The 19,395-nt window shown below is 46.5% G+C and overlaps 2 protein-coding genes across 3 annotated transcripts in view; one reads left to right on the top strand and one right to left on the bottom strand.

The window, feature by feature from the left end:
* The window catches only part of RASSF4 (Ras association domain family member 4), a 166,567-nt gene that overhangs the window by 69,911 nt on the left and 77,261 nt on the right, over nt 1-19,395 (bottom strand). For both annotated transcript variants that reach the window (XM_083146133.1, XM_083146134.1), the window contains exon 4: nt 14,540-14,615. In XM_083146133.1, coding sequence (XP_083002259.1) covers nt 14,540-14,615 — 76 coding nt within the window. The remainder of the gene's footprint in view (nt 1-14,539; nt 14,616-19,395) is intronic.
* Nucleotides 4,209-5,439, top strand: DEPP1 (DEPP autophagy regulator 1). The gene is made up of 2 exons (XM_083146135.1): nt 4,209-4,424; nt 4,687-5,439. The coding sequence occupies exon 2, from the start codon at nt 4,689-4,691 to the stop codon at nt 5,301-5,303; it is 615 nt and encodes a 204-aa protein (XP_083002261.1). The 5' UTR covers nt 4,209-4,424; nt 4,687-4,688; the 3' UTR covers nt 5,304-5,439.

Here is a 19,395-nt window from a genome sequence, read left to right as displayed (position 1 = left end):
GTACTGTGTATAATGTAATATGGGGGGACTGTGTAGTGTAATATGGGGGGACTGTGTAATGTAATATGGGGGCTGTGTATAATGTAATATGGGGGCTGTGTATAGTGTAATATGGGGGACTGAGGGGGACTGTGTATAATGCAACATGGGGGTACTGTGTATAATGTAATATGGGGGGACTGAGTAATGTAATATGGGGGGGCTGTGTATACTGTAATATGGGGGGCTGTGTATAATGCATACTTGCCTACCCTCCCTCATTTAGCGGGAGTCTCCCGGTTTTTTCCCGCTCCCTTGCAAATCTCTCCCAAAATGTTTTACTGCGCATGTGCGAACGGCATGTTCCTTGGGCCACCGCGGTGCTGTGTGGGTAGCCATGGTGCGTCACTGGGCAGCAGTAGCAGCGCTGAAGTGAGCGGCAGCAGCAGTGTGGGCGGGAGCCGGAAGCACCAGGAGCAGGAGGGCAGCGGAGAGGAGGAACTGAGGTGCGGCAGCAGCATTGAACAGTGGCAGTGAGCCGGGCAGCGGGAGCCGGGATGCCGGGAGCAGCAGTAAGTATAACATTGTCTGATTCTTTAACCTCTCTCCCACCCACTAAGCCTGATCCTTATTGATCCTCTCTCCCACCACCCCCGGGCCCCGACTGGCACCCAATCAGGGGCGTAACTAAGTTTTTAGCGCCCCCCCGCCGGATGGTTTTTCGGCGCCCCCCTCCCCCCTCGAACACCCCCGCCGCCGCCGCCCGCCCGCCCGCCACCCCCCCACCTAACCTGACCCCCCCTTCTTACACTTACCTGTCCCCGCAGTCTGCATCTCGCCCGGCTCTCTGCCGGGACCTGCCTGACGTCACGGTCCCGGCCGGCTCCTGCTGCTGCAATGAAAACTGACTCTTAGAAAATGGCTGCCCCCATACTGCAGACAGAAAACTGTCTGCAGTATGGGGGCAGCCATTTTATAATAGTCAGTTTTCATTGCAGCAGGAACCGGCCGGGACCGTGACGTCAGGCAGGTCCCGGCAGAGAGCCGGGCGAGACGAAGACCACAGGTAACTATACCCCCGCAGCCCCCCGGCGGCGCCCCCAATTTCTCTGCGCCCCCCCGCCACCGCGGGGGCTGCGGAGGTATAGTTACGCCACTGCACCCAATACATGCTCCACTCCTCCTGTCATGCTCAGTAATTTACTAGCTGAATGCCTGCCTCACTGATTATTCCAACAAGGGGCACTTACCTATAGCTTTAATATTTGGTTGTTGTATATTTTTTCATACTGTTTTATATTTATGCTGCACATTTTCTGTATAGGATCTGTATAGGATCCCCCATTAGTTGCTGGTCAGCGATAAATAGACGCCTCGTGTGACACAGCGATTATAGGCCACACCCCCTCCCGCAGCAAGCCACGCCCCCTAATTTCGGGCGCGCGCCTACGACGCGCGCAAGTGTGCCTCCTCTGTTGTGATGTATGCTTTCATTTTGTTACCATCTAAAATCTCCCTCAAACTGCTTTTCAAAAGTAGGCAAGTATATACTACTGTGTGATGTAACATGAATAAGGGACACCATCGCATGATATAATGTTAACAAAGTTGCACTACTGTGTGGCATAATTTGAATTGGGGTACTATTGTATGGCCATGCCCTTTCCCAGCAAGAACACACCCCTGTTTGGGCTGCGCACCAAATGTGTGTGTTGTTTCTATTTAAAATATTGCGGGTAGGGGCACCAAAATGATGACTGCTATGATGAGGGTTGATGGGGCTGGGAAAGGGGAGCAGGGTCAGAGGCGGAACTAGTGGCGGTGCTAGGGGGCACCAGACAAAATCTTGAATAGGGAGTCATTTAGGCTAGGGCCGGCTCTGAGTATCAGCATTTTTCTTCACAGCACCCCTGGGATAAACATTTTGTTTTTAATACATTTTGAAGAAAAATATTTAAGTAAAAACTGTGCACACCGGTCATCCTTAGGATCAGTTATGTGGTGGTTTTGACTCAAATTTGAGTTATTCATGGACCACCAACCCCAGGCACCACTACAAGCAGTGGAGTAACTAGATATATATGGGCCCCATAGCAAAAGTTTGTACGGGCACCTATTTATCACCGAATGCTGAAAAATGGGTACTTGTGTATTTTGGCGGCGCCCGATTTCTGCATCGTACGATGAACGTATCGCATCACATGCCATGTACCCGATGGTATGCGATGCAACGCGATTTTGACCCCCTATACGATTAAAAATCGTATAAGCACCCTAAAGGGTGCTTTTGAGCACCCTAATGGGTGCTTACAATGTTAAATGCACCCCCACGCCACCCCCCCACTATAAACGTGAACCCGAAGCATGGCGAGCGCAGCGAGCCCGCGAGGGTCGGCGGTACGCGTCCTACGAGCTTTTCATACCCCCACTATCCACGGCGTCGTGGAGTTGAGAATAGATTAGTGTGGCGAGCGCAGCGAGCCCCGCGAGGGGACGCGGATACCTTCACAGGTAAACGCGTCCCTTCGCGGGCTTCACAGGTATCCGGGTCCCCTCGCGGGGCTCGCTGCGCTAGCCACGCTTCGGGCTCGGTGGCTCACTGTGCTCGCCACACTAATCTATTCTCAACTCCACGCCGACGTGGATAGTGGGGGTATGAAAAGGTCGTAGGACGCGTACCGCCGCCCTCCGCGGGCTCGCTGTGCTCGCCACGCTTCGGGTTCACGTTTATAGTGGGGGAAGGGGTGACGTGGGGGTGCATTTAACATTGTAAGCACCCATTAGGGTGCATAACATTGTATAACCACCTATTAGGGTGCGTATACAATGTTTAATCGCATCGCATCGTATATGGCATTGTATGCCATGTACAATGGCATACAATTTGAAAATTGTATGCCATCGTACACTAACCAACGAAATCGCGTCGCATCACATGCGTTATGGTATGCGATGCGATGGGCGCCGCCAAAATACCGTACCGAAGTACCGAAAAATGTATACAGCACATAATACTTTGACAGGCAAAGTGGGACCCTCTCAGCTCTGGGCCCCATAGCAGCTGCACCCCCTGCACCTATGGTAGTTACGCACTTGACTACAAGAGCCCCACAGCACACAGTTTCTGAACTTCTGGATTACACTGTAGCTGTCTGACCTGCTTTGAAAAGTGCACTCTTGTTTGAAGCTTAACATCTTTCAAAATTATTAATTACCAGTTATTTATATAGCGCACACATATTACAGGTGGTTGTGGAGGGGGGGGGGGAGGGGGGTTATTTTGTTCCCTGCACAGAAACAGGGAGGGGGGGGGGGGTATTTTGTTCCCTGCACAGAAACAAAATAACTCACCCAAATCTATTTCTCTTTGCACAAGTTACATCTGCCCCACCTGCAGTGCACATGGTTTTGTAAATTTCAGAAGGAATTTGCCTTTGCGAGCGAACCAGAATAAGGGCCTATATTCCCTACCACATGTACAGACACAGACATTCTAGGGTTAATTTTTGTTTTAAGCCAAATAACCATCCAGTATATTTTTGGAGTGTGGGAGGAAACCGGAGTACCCGGAGGAAATCCACGCAAGCATGGAGAGAATATACAAAGTCTGCACAGTTAGGGCCATGGTGGGAATCAAACCCACAACCTCGGTGCTGCAAGACAGTAATGCTAACCATTACACCATCCATAAGGCCGAGCTGTCATTTGTTAGACATTCAGTCCTCACTATTTGCCAAGCTGAACCACTAGGTTGAATTATACAGCACTGCTCCATATAAAACATCGACCTCGTTACTATAGTAACCTGCGCTATAGTCAGTATTTAACATTCTATTTATAGTTCTCAACCATTGTTTGACCCCAGAAACAATTTAGTAATTTTCACTGAAGAGTATGCTTTTAGCTTGTTGTACATACAGTATAGAACTGAAAATGTCAACAATGGGCGAGTACAATTAGTATAAATAGGAAGCAGAGGTAACAATGTCTGACAATCTTACTCATAATGGCGGGAGGGGAGTTGACAAGACCCCGTGCTTTTAAAATATGGCCATGGTTAGTAGAGGGAAAAGCAGTATGTGATGAAGTGCTCAGAAAACGTGTCACGCCTCACATGCTGCTGTTGGGTACACGGTGAGCTCATGCATGGGAGGAAAGGAAGGCAGAAAGCAGATAGGTGCTCCAGCCAGTGGGAAGCTGGAAGTACAATCCCCCCTCCCTCCCTGGCTACATCCTTAGGGACATCACCTTTCTCACATCCTCGCTCACGTTCTTGGCTGATGCTATTTTGGGAAATGCAGCTGAACTGACAGCTGCTGGAAGCTATAAAAGAACCAGGCACAGGAGATATTATTCAGAACAAGACTGGCAGAGCACACTTACAGGACACCTCATAACAGAGCCATACAATACCTGCTACAAAAGGACATTCGCTATAAGAGAAGGTAAGCAATGGTCACCAATACTAATATTAGATTAATAAACAACATATTATATAGAACTGTGCAGAAATTATATATGTATATATTTAGTCAATGTAGGTTACTGTTCTTTATTACGCAGAAGAAGTTCTAGTAAATATAACTGCAATATATGAGAATTATATAGCATCTGCCACAGTAGATGAAAGTCCCATTTAACCCTGCCTGCCTAATTTGGGTCCACTATTAGGATATATAACCTATCAACTATTTTCATTATTTTCAGCAATGAGATCCCACCTCCTGATTTCGGTAGATCAACTTCCGACCATCCGAGAGGATACAGAGGTGAGAACTCAATGTGAAAGACTGGCTGCAGTTACCAACATGGACAGTGGACTGGAGGATTACGTGAAGTCCATTCAGACATTAGCACAGCCCAGTTCATATACAACAGATCACCTACAGGTCGGACAGTGCAGGAGTCAGCGACGGACCCGCTCTAGACTCAGATCATCATTGAGGGTCTGTGATAAAGTCCTGGACGTGGCAAAGGAACCCAACTGTCGTGCCAGTCTACTTCCCTTACAAACTAACACTGACCCTCTTGCCTGGTTGTACAGACAGAGTGGAAAGGAAAACCAAGACCACCCGGAGCCTTCTGCAGGTGCCCACAGCATCCGGGCACACAGACTCAAATCAGCTAATCCCTTAAACCTGCATAAAACAACCGACACGCCCAGGAGGCCACAATTCAGCAAAACTCAAAGCCCACAGAATGTGCAAGACAGAAGAAACAGGCCGTCACGCCCCCTCAAAAAAGGTCCCTCATTTGGTTGTGGCAGTAAGGGGCCCATAAGCAGACTTCACAAACCACTGTTACCGGTCATCTATGAGCTATGATTTGCTCTAGATATAAAAATGGACACTTTATTTTTTTTAATTATTTAAATGTACATTTCCAGACTTAATTTGATAGAGAAATAATTATCTGTCTGAATTTTGCAGACATGTATTAATAAATATTATTTATTTTAAACATTGTTACTCTTTTTTTTAATAGTTCTTATTTACCATACTGTGACGTGCTGAAATAATGTGTATCATCTTGGAAGAAGATTCACAGCTTGGCTCTTGGAAGCATATTGCTGCCAGACTAGTCAGTTCAATACTATAATGCTTTACAGTAGGCATGTCCAATCTATGGCCCCCCAGCTGTTGTGAAACTACAAGTCCCATCATGCCTTGCCACAGTTTTGCTATTAGGGAATGCTAAAACTATGGCAAGGCATGCTGGGATGTGTAGTTTCACAATAGCTGGAGGGCTACAGTTTGGACATGCCTGCTTTACAGTGTATGTACTTACTTACATACATACATACATAGCTATAGTATGTGATCCAAAATACTTTTTCAATTTAGGTTTATGTCTACCAAAGTACTACATTGTATTATAATCTACCTAAATTAACCCATGTTGCTGCAACATCCTTCTCATGGTATCAGTGCATCAGTGACTTCACAGTGGCAGCACTTTTTTCTTACTTTTTGGAAATTGCAGTTTTACAATAAAACACTTTTAAAAATAGGAGACAGTGACTTACAGCAGTTTTAATAGGCGAGGCGGACTTAAATTCACAATTATTTTATCCAATGTTTTGCTTGCCAGTACAACTACAGGCTGTAAATGACAGTGTTATTTCTGTTTAGGAGGGGGTTTAGGGCTTAAAAGCTTCTGTAGACAGCATACAGTTTTATGGTGAAATAGACCTAGATCCCAAATCAATAAATACTAGTTGGCTACAATTGTAATAAACAGAATTGTAATAAACTGAAGTGCAGCGATAAAATAGAACATATCTAGCTATATAGTTGGTAGGTCCAAGTACCTTTTTGGGGTTCTTGCTAAATACTGCACTATTTTCTTATTGCCGATACATTTCTGAATTAGGAATGTGGTTTTGTTTTTAATTTCTTATTATTTATGAACATTTACTTGCATACCGTGTTATGCTTTTCACATAAACTGAATCTGCCACCTTAATGCCTGCTGAATATAAGACAGATAATCAAGCAAAACAACAACTTAAGAATTAAGGTGCATAAATCAATATCGTGACTACTATCAATGGGCAAAGGCCTTTATTCAGACCTGATCACAGTACAAATTTGTTTGGCAAATGGGCAAAACCATGTGCACTGCAGGTGGGGCAGCTTTAACATGTGCAGAGAGAGTTAGATTTGTGTGAGTTATTTTGTTTCTGTGCAGGGTAAATACTGGCTGCATTATTTTTACACTGCAATTTAGATTTCAGTTTTAACACACCCCACCCAAATTTAACTCTATCTGCACATGTTACATCTGCCCCACCTGCAGTGCACATGGTTTTGCCCATTTTCCAAACAAATTTGTACTGCAATCAGATCTGAATAAGGGCCATAGTGTTCATTCTAGCAACCTGCATATTTTAAAACCTGTGCAGTTTCTCTTCCCTGCTTGGGGTGTCACTCTCTGCTGTGGTGCTTTTCGCACATGTTTGGTCTGCATACCAGTGCTGAAGTACAGACCACGCTGTGCTAGAAGCACGACAGCAGTAAGCGAGAGACAGGGAAGGTTTAGAAAGATCCGTGTGCTAGCATGCATACTAGGGTATTTCATTGAACCACTTCACTTATTCTGGTTAGAAAAACATACATAAATCAAACTAGAGAAAATATTAAAACATAACAAAAAAACTAACAAAAAACCAACATCAAAAACACATTCAATAATTTTATCTTAACCATAAAATAAACATATATATTTACTACTGACCAATTAATTGGGAACACTACTTGGATATATTTGTACAGGTGCAACGGTTACAAATTCAGTTATTTACAATGGTTTCTTTTGATTGAAATGTCAGAATCAGAAATCAATTGAAATTAGAATGAATGCATTATCGATTATTATATATAAATAACTAAAATTACAGATTCTCTGTTCAACAAGTGCATGCAAAAACATGGACATGTGTCTGGTTACAAAAGGTATAACGTAAAAGGGATTTCTCCGCTGGATTTAATTAAATAGGTTGATTAATTGATATTGGGTATTATTGATGTAACCATCACCATACTGACAAGTATGGTTGCAATCAAACATTGATGGTATATAACCAGCACCGATAAGCACCATCGATAGTGAGAGAGGGAAAAAAAAAAAACAGTTGACAGTCATTAGGTCGACCACTATTGATTGACAAGCCATAGATCAATATAGTAAAAAATGTTGACATGGCTAATGCCGACACAAATAACATGTTGACATGGAAAAGGTCGACATGAGGTTTTCACTTTTTCTGTGTCTATGTCTACTTTCGTTGACATGGACACCATATATAAGCGTACTGTTTCCCCTGGCATGGCTCGCTTTGATCACCATGCTTCAGGCGCTATTATATTCTCCCTCTATGTCCACTGGGGGGGGGGGGGGGGAACACTCATGCAGACCTTTCAACATATTGCCTGTATCGACCTTTTGACCATTTCGACCTAAGGTATGTGGACCTTTTTCGTGTGTCGACCTATGGTCTGTTGGCCAATAGTGATCGACCTATTGAGTGTCGACTTGCTGACACACCCAAGTTAAAGGGGCCTACACACGGGGAAAGGTTGCTGTGCGATCTGAGCAATATCTCTCAGCACACAGCGCTAGCAATGTGTCAGCATTGTGTGCTGAGCGATCTGTTGGTCAGAACACTGGGCGGTGACAGCACTGGCCCCGACTGGCGATTAACTAAATTTATCCAGCACACTGGATCTTAATCGCTGGATGATAGCATCACGCGGGGCCACACATCGCTATCACTGTGGCCCCTACACATGGAGCAATGTAGGGGCATTTTCTAAGCGATCTAGTGAGATGCCCTGAAATCGTCCCATTACTGGGGCTTATTGACCAACATAACAACTAGGTGCAAACTGATTGGTCTTTATCTCTACAGTGCACGTTAGATCATGCACAGCCGCTATCTTTTGTTATTTGTTTTATTGACCTTCAAATTGTAAACAGGTGTACAAATAATAAAGAGAACAAAATTACACAGGGAGCAGGCAGACCCGTCCCTAGCCTAAATGACGCCCTAGGCAAGATTTTGGCTGGTGCCCCCTAGCACCGCCACTAGTTCCGCCTCTGACCCTGCTCCCCTTTCACAGCACCATCAACCCTCATCATAGCAGTCATCATTTTGGTGCCCCTACCCGCAATATTTTAAATAGAAACAGCACACACATTTGGTGCACAGCCCAAACAGGGGTGTGTTCTTGCTGGGAAGGGGCATGGCCACACAATAGTACCCCCAATTCAAATTATGCCACACAGTAGTGCAACTTTGTTCACATTATATCATGCGATGGTGTCCCTTATTCACGTTACATCACACAGTAGTACCACTTTACCTTATGTACATTACTCCTCACATTATTCACATTATACCCTTAGAAAACAATCCTGAGAAAATATTGTATTTCAAGCACCTCCATGGCCACACTGCAACCCAGCACAAAGCAGTGTGTGCTGGGCAGAGGAGAAGAGCTGCAGCTGCTGCTGTTACTTAAGGGGAGGGGGCCCGGGGCCCCCACTGGGCCCTTCCATCAGACTTTGGCCTGGGTAATTTGTACCCTCACCCCTTTCTCTCGGCAACCCTGATAATACCACACAGTAATGCCCCTTACACACATTATTATTGTCCTTATAACCATAATGCCCCTTACACATTATGCCAACCTTTATTAAAGCAATTTAATAAACATAATGACACACATAATGCCCCTTACACATATGTTGCACATTAATAATGCGTTTATACATGACACACATAATGCCCCTTACACATATGCCGAACACTATTGCACAACCAACCCACCCGCAGACAGCCGCTAACACTGTGACCTCTGCCTCTGCTTGGATACAGATGTTTCCTCATACATCTTGACTCAATAGACTATGCAGCTCCTGGCCAGTTCTGCTAACGTTGGATGCCTTTTTAGCTGAAAATTTGTCTTATTTGCACTGTTATGACCAGCACACACAAGGAGCTTCCAATGAATAAAATGATATGCGGCATGCCTATATTCTGTGTGCGACTATGGCTGTACCTGCAAACGGAATGCTATGTTACAGTAATTTACACGAATACACTATTTCATATGTAGATACAGCATCACTCACACACAGAATATAGGAATGCTGCATATCATTTTAAATCAGCAGAAGCTGCTGATGCCCCTAGGCATTCCAAATGCCCTAGACAATTGCCTAGTTTGCCTATGCCTAAGGCCGGCTCTGGGAGCAGGGGCAAACACAGGATTTTCTGAAGGGGGTTTCCAGAGTGGTGGAGCAAAGCACGGAGATGGACACTTAGGTGACTCAGTATATGCCGGGTCAGTTAAAGTATTATAGATAGACCAAATGTATATAAATAATAATAATAAAAAATAATAATAAATATATATATATATATATATATATATATATATATATATACACACACACACACACACACACACACGCACACACACACGCACACACGCACACACACACACACACACACACACACACACACACACATATATATATACACACACATACAGGGGCGTCAACAGCAGTGTAGAGCCCTGGGCATAGCAATGATGTCACGGGGGTGGTAGGGGGTATTCTATCAACCGCTCAGCATGTAGGGCCTGGATCAGTAATTTCCACTAATTACCCCTTTACTGCACAGATGGTGGGAGATGTGGTGGGAGAAGGGAGCATTGGGCTGAATGAAGGGGCCCTGATACATAACTTCCAGGGTGGTAGAGGATGTTTAGTATGCAGAGGAGGGGTGTATAGTGGAGTGGGCTTATTATTCATAATTTTCTGGTGAGAAGACTTCTGGTGAGATATCTGCAGTCAAGCAAGACTCTGGCTTGCTTGACTGCAGATATCTCCAGTTCCCGTAAATGGATTTCTTTGATTTTAATGGAATTAAAAACGACAGAATCCCACCTACCAAATGGTATTGGGGACAAGGGGATCAGAGTTCAGGAGGCAGAGCAATCTGCCAACAAGAATATAAAACTACATACCAGGTGCGTGGAGCTGGAGCAGTAACCAGCTGCTGGAAGACTGATATCTCTGGTTCTGGGAACAGTAGAGACAAGCTACTAGTGTCCATCAAAGGGGGAGAGTCCCAGCTTTTGGAATATATCCTCAGAAAAACTCTAAAGCTGTGTACACACAGGGGCGATAGGGGCTGAAATCGCTGGAAATATGGTCACTGGTGATAAATCACCAGATGCACGCTCCCGCTTTCAGCCCTGTTCTAATCGCTGGTCGCACGAGCTTGATTACCTCTGCGGCTCCTTTGGGCAGAGGTTCCCTTTCATCAGCGACCATCTCTGGTCGCTGATGAAAAGGAGAAACTGAGCAATATATCTCCCCCGTGTGTACACAGCTTAAGTCAGACAGAACCTGAAATATCTGACTGGGAAAAGCAATTAACAGGCTTGGATGGGGACCACTGCTTTGAAGTCAGATATCTCCGGTTCCCAAGGGCTGATTTTTAAAATTCTTGTACCCATGGAAAGAGATGACCCTCAGCTTTCAGCCTAGGGGGATTTCTGGGTGCTCAGAAACCCCCCCTGCATGCACCACTGGTGAGAGAAAGAACTGGGTAAGGAATTTTCAAGTGAAATTGACTGCAAACATAGCATCCAAATGAAGTTAGCAAAGCGGCCTTATAGAATATTGAGTTAATCCTGATCTTATTTCCAGAACATGACACAAAAATACACATACCCCAAAAATGCAAAACATGATTCTTAGTAGACCCAGGTAAAACACTAATGGTAAGGAATACATTGTACTAAGATATATACCCTTCAATGTGGCTTGAAAATCCAAAGAACCACAGAATGTGACAGCAGATAAGGACCACTTGGCGCATAGAGGGGGAGATTCTCTAAACTAAAAATGCGGTAAAACCCCGTTATCTGGGTTTGGGATGCCTCAAAAAGTAAGTTTGAGCATCTTTAAGAAAAAAAAAAATGTTCTTGTTGCACTATAAAAGGCAGTGTTCCTTTTTGGTTTCAATCATTTTTGAAAAAAAATATTGCTTAGGGGTATCCAAACAGTCGCAATAAAGCTCCCAAGAAGAATATAATATATAAGAATATATTTGATTCAATTAAAGGTGCTTTCAAAAACCCTACAAAAACAACAAATTGCTCCCACCCACAAGCCTAAAAACAATCATAAAGCACCCCAATATACCTGTCCAATACCTTGTACTTTGCACTTTGTTAAGTTGATAAAGGGTCTGAAACGTGTTTGTTAATATAGGACTCCCATCATCTGGCTCTATTCATCAGCTATTGGAAATCCCTTCTACAACCATACCATGGACAAGACTGTGATTGTCACAAAAGGGAGACTCTTAATTGATCATCACTGGTGACACTCACCTCCACAAAAGGATAGGATTCACCTGTGTTACCCACATATTAATTATGGCATTGGAGTGATTTTTGTTTTAAACTGCACCGACTGTCTACTGTTATTTATCCCTAGCAAGTCTGAGTGTCACTATAGGGGGCCCTGGACTCCTTATAGATTGACATAGGGTATGAATCACTTTGTTCTATGAATTTCCCCCCACATTTGCCAGTTTTTTTTTATCTGTGTATAATAAATTAATTTATATGGCTGCGCCAGTGGCCTCTCGCTATCTTCTTTGCTGCATAATACTTTTAGGGTGTAGGGAACATCCCAGCGAGAAAGCCTAGGCTGCGACGATTGGAGTGCAAGTAGACACCTCACACATCATATTGTCTATAATTTCTATTCGATAATGGTATCAAATAATACAAAAACTGGTACTTGTGTAGGTGGCAGTTACATAGTCAGTATCCCTGTCAGTATCAGCGTGGTGTTCCCACCCATTCGCGGCTAGCCAGAGCTTCCGTAGTTAGCGTAGTCAGTCAGCGTTACGCAGTTAGCGTAGACAGTCAGCACTTATTGCAATGTGTGGGAACCATTGACCATTATAACCTACCTGACCTGACAGGTGTGAATGTGTTCCTGAAACACCCCCACTATCCACGCCAGCCCGAAGCGTGGCGAGCGCAGCGACCTGTTCATACCCCCACTATACATGTCATTGTGGAGTTGATTATATAAAGTGTGGTGAGCGCAGAGAGCCGCCGAGCCCAAAACATGGCGACCTCAGCAAGCCCCATGGGGGGACTCAGAATGCACATCATGTAATCCATGTCCCCTCACGGGGCTCGCCACACTTCCAGCTCGGTGACTCGCCGCGCTCGTATTAAGTCAACTCCACACCGACGTGTATAGTGGGGGTATGAACAGGTTGGGATGACGCATACCCCGTGCGCTCGCCACGCTTCGGGCAGACGTGGATAGTGGGGGGTTTAAAATGGAGGCATTTGCCAGTATGTAACATGGAGCACTGGGAAATGTGTCCTTTATTGTGCATGAGATGCACTTGCGCACCGCACCCCCCCTTTGTGCAGGAGACACATGCGCTACTGAACCCCTAACCCAATCCGTCTCCCTGAAGCAGACACAGGCAGGGGTGCCGTACCCTGCTGCACAAATTACTGATACGCACATGCGTCAGGCGCTCGTGCGTCTCAAACAGATGGAGCGCCTCTCCGCCGGCGCTCGCATGATCGCCTCTCCGCCGGTGCAGGGGATCTGGCGGTTACTGGCACTAGGCTTGCCAGGGACAGAGCTGCAGCTCCCGGGGACAGTATGGTGACTACGCTGCCTGATGGGGACACTACGCTGACTACGCAGGGCTGCCGCGGGGACACTACGCCGACTATGCTAGGCAGAGATTGGGCTACTCTGACAACGTAGCTTAGCCTACGCTGAAAACGTAGGGTAGCCTGCCGCCGTGAAACGACACAAGTACCCAAAAACTTCAAACTGCCATGTAAAAAAAGGAAAAGTAACAGACGTAGATATTTTTTTTTTTTAAAAGACACGTTTGTTTTTATAAAATATCAAAATTACATAACAAATATATATTTGTAAAGACCTGGGCTGTTAACTATAGCAAATATGTAACCAATGGCATAACCAGAATTTTTCAAATCCGGGGGCATAGGGTAAGAGATGGAAAAAGTATTCATAGGTTTCTGATACTATATTAATATTCTATGTGTACCTACAGATGGAGTGCCTGCCAGCCAGCCTGCAGGATCACCAGATGTCCTGAGCTTGCACAGGCTGGTGGACAGGAGCACAAGCATCTCACACACTTGTTTCCCTGCCCATTTCCACTTCAGGGAGATGGGCATGGAGTGGGGGAGCCGGGGGGGGGGGGGGGGAGGGCTGCGGGGAGGTGCAGGGGACCAGTGGCAGGGGGCTCAGGTGGAACAGGGCACGTGCGCGTCTCCTGCGCCCCCTTCTGACAGCTGGCACGAGGCTGGGAATGGCTATTATATCGCCAGGAGCAGCTCCATTGGGAGCTGCTCCATCTGTGCTTACAATACAGACTTCAGACACAAAATAACAGTATTCAATTAGTTCAATTTTTACACAGAAGCGAAAAAAATGGAACTTGGAAGCATACTATTTAACTGCGGACGGTTTTGCCACTATTGAAGGTGAAAACACGTGGATCAATGGAAAATTAACAGATCCAGGTGATTTTACCCCCACTGTCAAAAGTTTTGCATAGGCAAAAAAATAAATAAAAAAATGATTACTCATTTGAATAGGGCGAGTCCCCATTCGCCCTAAAGAATGGAGAGATGTTGAATAACCCCTTAGTGGTAAATGTACTGTATGAACGTTTCTAAAAGAGAAAAAGGGGTGTGCCCACACTGTACCAACCATTTAGATTCTAGCCATCATTTCTCTATTGCATCCTAGAACTTTATACAGCATCTAATTGGTTGCTATGCGGTCACATGACAACTTTTCACTTTTAGAAGCTTTAGTAAATTTACCCATAACAATATTTGGAATTCTGGATGTGACAGTACCTCGGTTTTAAAAATAGCTTTAATTATTATGACAGTTGTTTTTAATTAATTGAAAAATGCCTCTTGTTACCTTTCCCTTGGCTTGTGTATTGTCTCACCTCATGATGTCGTAGCTGGAAGCTTGTCCCTTCATGATAGCAGTTGTATGTTCTGAGAAGAGACAATAGCTCAGACCTGTATGAAAAGAAAGTAAAATGACTCCATACATATATTTTGCCAATTGCACCCAAGTTGTACAAACCCATGCTACATTTACCTACAGACCCCACCGGAGTGTAGATTCATCAGTGGATCACTTATCACGTGTGGCCTTCTTGGCTCTCGAATGCACAGTACATATGGATAGGAACAGTCAGAGGCCAGTGCAACGTTAATAAACTGTGATGCAACTATCACAGCAATACAGATTATAGTAGTGTAGCAATTTATTTATCTTGTACCCCCCTGGAGACCTAGTCAGGAAAACCATCTTGCCAGTGATGTATTTTCACCCTGCAGGTAGCATAATGCTGTTGGAAAAGGATTTCATTCTATTTCTTTTTGTACTCTTCAGTTGTGCAAATGCGCAAGGCGATAAAATGGAAATTATATGCTGTTATGCTTCAAATACAAACTGCAAAAAGGTTTTCGCCACCTGCTTAATTTCATACAGCTAGTCTTAACCACGAGATCTATAGGAACGGAGTCATACTGTATCAAATGAATTTGTGCTGGACACCAACATTTCTCTGGACCGTTGTGCAGGTCTGCTATGTAACTATAGGAAACGTTTGGATGAGGTTATTGCTGCCAGAGGAGGGGGTACTTGTTTCCTAGCACGGTGCCCATCGTAGGTGATCGCATACCTTAACTTAAGGATGGACGCGATGGACGCGATGGACGCGACCGACGTGATTTCAGGGCATGCGATGCTACCGATGTGATGGACGCGATTTCACATAGGGAGCAATGTTAAATGGGCCAATGGACCCGATTTTTTATTGTATACCCACCCTTATGGGTATTTTACATGACAAATGCCCCCCCCCCCCCCCCCATTGTTAACGCCACTCCACGATGAACGCCAACCCGAAGCGTGTCGAGCAGGGCCGGCGCCACCCCTAGGCAGCTTTAGGCATTTGCCTAGGGCGCCGGCCACTGGAGGGCGGTACTGTGCAGCAGCAGGAAGAAATCAGCTCAGCTGCCCAAGTAAGATACCAGCTATTCATCCCAGGGAGTAGGTGAGTGAGCCGTGGCCCTGCCCCCCCCCGCCTGGAGCCCACCCATTAATCTGTTGCCCGCAGCCATACCCTTCTGCCCCGCCGCGCTTGTCGTCAGCGGCAATCTGCAGCAGGGTAGCACCTGCATGTGGATTACGACCCCCCCCCCCCCTGCTGGTCTGCCGCAGGGGGAAACTGCAGGTAGAGCCCGGTCCTGACCCCCCGGAGTGCGGCAATTACCGCGGGTGGTGAGAAGCGTCTTGCTTGTAAGCAGCAAGACACGGCTGGCGCCTGCTGTCCCCCCCCTGCTGGTCAGCCGCAGAGGCAAACTGCGCCCGCACCTGATCTCCCCCCCACCCCCCCCCCGGAGTGCGGCAATTACCGCGGGTGGTGAGGAGCAGAGTCGGCACCCTGGACCAGATGGAGGAGACGCAGCCGCATGGAGAGAGTGCACCGCTGATAAGTGGAGGTACACACAGATATTGATGGAATGCCTGCTTTCACACATTTTTCAAATGCCTGCTCTCCCTCTTCTCCCCTTTCCATCTCCTCCACCCAGGCCTCCTTATTCTCCCCCCTCCACTCCCCTTTCCTCACCCCCTCTGCTCTCCCTCTCCTCCTCTGCTCTGCTCTCCATCTCCTTTGCTCCCCTTCCTCCTCCATTCCTCTTTCACCTCTCCCCCCTCCGCTCCTCCTTCTCTTCTCCCCCTCTCCATATACTCCACCTCCGCTCCTCCTCTCCCCTGTTCCCACTTTCTGCTCCTCTCCCTCCTTCTCTATTTCTCTGCCCCCCCTCTCTCTTCCCCCTGCTCTCTTTCACCTATCTCTCTCCTCCCCACATTTCCTCCCTGGCGGGGGGAGGGGGGGGAGTACTCGGACCATTTGCCTAGGGTGCTAAGGAACCTAGCACCGGCCCTGGTGTCGAGCGCAGCGAGCCCGCGATGGGCGGCGGTACGTGTCCTCCGACCTTTTCATACCCCCACTATCCACGTCGGCGTGGAGTTGATTTTATATAGTGTGGCGAGCGCAGCGAGCCACCGAGCCCAAAGCGTGGTGAGCACAGCGAGCCCCACGAGGGGACGCTTAATACCTATGAAGTACACACTATATAAAATCAACTCCACGTCGACGTGGATAGTGGGGGTATGAAAAGGTCGGAGGACGCGTACCGCCGCCCCTCGCCACGCTTCGGGTTGGGGTTCATCGTGGGGTGGTGTAAACAATGGGGGGGCATTTGACCCATCAGGGTTGGAAAACAATAAAAATTGGGGTCTGGGGGCCATTTAACATTGGTTCCAATGTAAAAATCGCATTGATCGCATCGCATGCGATTTGGTTGCATGCGATGGACGCGATTTTTGGGGGTCCCGATGGATACAATTTTTATCGCTGGCGCCGTGCTAGGAAACAAGTACCGAGGAGGGTTAACCAGTTATTAAATCCAAGAGTTCACATATGTTGTCCACCCTGCACTGTGAATGTTTATGTGGTGTGTTCAATTAAAACATGAGAACATATAATGGTTTGTGAGGTATTAGCTTAAGCAGATTGTGTTTGTCTATTGTTGTGACTTAGATGAAGATCAGAACACATTTTATGACCAATTTAAGAAGAAATTCCAAAGGGTTTTTCTTGCAACTGTAAATATATTGTGACAAGGATCACAAACACGGCAACTCAGATGAAGACATTTGGTGTTTATTTTCAACAGACTTTTCCACTTGCCCTATCTGACACACTGGGCATTCCTGACAATACGTCTTAACGGAGGCATAGATGCCGAGCCAAAGTAACCTTAATTAGAGGTGTTGGAGTGTTGTGTTCTCCCCCAGATGGCCACCCCACAAATGCTTATGTGCAGCTCCAGTTTCTGGGGAAATAAGAGCTGATCTACCCTTTTCCCTTGTAAAGCAAAATATGGTACACCCTCTGATGGTAAAGCATCAATTATCCTGCCATTAACCACTTTAACAGTCTCAAAGGAGTGTATCAAATTGCTGTCATCGCGTTGATCTCTCCCAAAGTCCTGCAGTGATACAGTCTCCCCAACTGGGTTCCATTGGGCCTCAGATTCAGTCTCTTAGGGTGGTTCACGACTGGCAGCCACTCTCCCGAATGCCAAACTTTGGTAGTCTCTGGCCTCTAGCTCCTGAGTTGCTTCAGTGGCTGACGGTTTGTTGGTGTCATGCCAGGAAACCAGCTCCTGCATCAATGGAAAGTCACGGACCAGACTCAACGGATAAGTTGGTCTAGAGACAGGGCCACCTTAACATAAGAATGGGCCCCTGAGAAAAAATAATTTCTCCCCCCACACACACCTACCTATGTGCAGTAGCAGCAGCATCTTCCAGGCAGTGGCAATTATGGGTGATCTAGGCAGTGGGGGCTGGTGGGGAAGTGCTGCTCATTTTGAAAAGACTGACTGGACGCTGATTGGCCAGATGCTCAGGCAATCAGCATCCGGCCAGTCTTTTCAAATGAGCAGCCTTGCCGCTGACAAGTAGTGCTACAAGCTCCCAACCGCCGCTGCCTAGGTCCCCAATGCCTGGCCGCCGCTGCCCAGACTCCGCGGTGGGTGTCTAGACAGCAGCGGCTGGGGAGCTTGTATCGCTATTTGCCGGGCGGTGTGGCGGGAAGCGCTGCTGATTTTGAAAAAACTGGCCGTACACTGATTGGCTAAGAGTCCCGCCAGTCTTTTCAAAATCAGCAGTGCTTCCCACCTGGCAAATAGCACCACAGCAGCTCCCTGGGCAGTGCAGACTTCCCCATGTGATTGGGCCCCTAGAATCCTTGGGCCCCTGGGCAACTGCCCATTAAGCCCAATGGGAAACACAGCACTGTCTGGAGGTCACTGCCACTACCACCCTTAATGTCTGGCCTTGAATGGTCAGGGATAAGTAGACATGTGGGAACTCTCCAAATCGCCATGGATACACAACACCCTGACAGGAGGCAGAAGCTTCTCAGCTCCTGGAGGAACCACACTGGCACCAACAATGGTAAGCTCACTGCCCGTATCCACCAGTGCCCATATTTCCCAGCCTTCCAATTGTACCAGCACCCAGAACAGGGAGGACTCTGCTTGGGATACCCCTGCAGCGGCAATTGACCAACGGCCGAGCCATTTTTCTTGCAGTGCTATCCATCGGCTCATCCTGTTTTGGTCAGTCCAAAGAGCCCATAATACAAAGAAAAGAGGTGCAAGAATTGTCCTTGGGTCCTCCCACTCACCCTTATGTTGTATTAACAAGACACGCACAATTTAAATAAAACAATCGTTTCAGAGACAGGGTCTGCCACAACAGTGGCTGAAATGATTGGTTCGTTTGGGACCCCACAAAAAAAAAAAAGAGATGCTGTCTCTGCCGTATCAGTCCAGGGATGCCCTGTTTGTCGTATCAGTCCAGGGTTGCTGCCAAGTCTGCTGTATCAGTCTAGGGGTGCTTTGGATTGACAAAAATGGGGGACAAACAATCAAAAGATCAGGAACCACTTCCTACTACTAGTGCTGAAGCTGCTGCCATCAGTCATAACATTGATGATGCAAGTCCATCAATGTCATCTGCTATGGGGGATGACCAATGTAGTAGATGGCATGAAAAAAATAAAAAATGCAACATTTTACAATTATGAACCAAAAAAAAAGTTACTTGAGGAGAAACATAAAATTGGCAATACGCCACTTACAACACGAAGTGCCAAGGAAAGGTTAAGGCCTTGGCCTATGTTGATAATGGTGGTTCAGCTGGTCATGA

The sequence above is a fragment of the Crinia signifera genome, chromosome 6, assembly GCF_055691185.1.
Source record: "Crinia signifera chromosome 6, ASM5569118v1, whole genome shotgun sequence".
NCBI classification, from domain to species: Eukaryota; Metazoa; Chordata; class Amphibia; order Anura; family Myobatrachidae; genus Crinia; species Crinia signifera.
The sequence above is the reverse complement of the archived record's forward strand: the minus strand, read 5'-3'. Positions and strand labels throughout refer to the sequence as shown.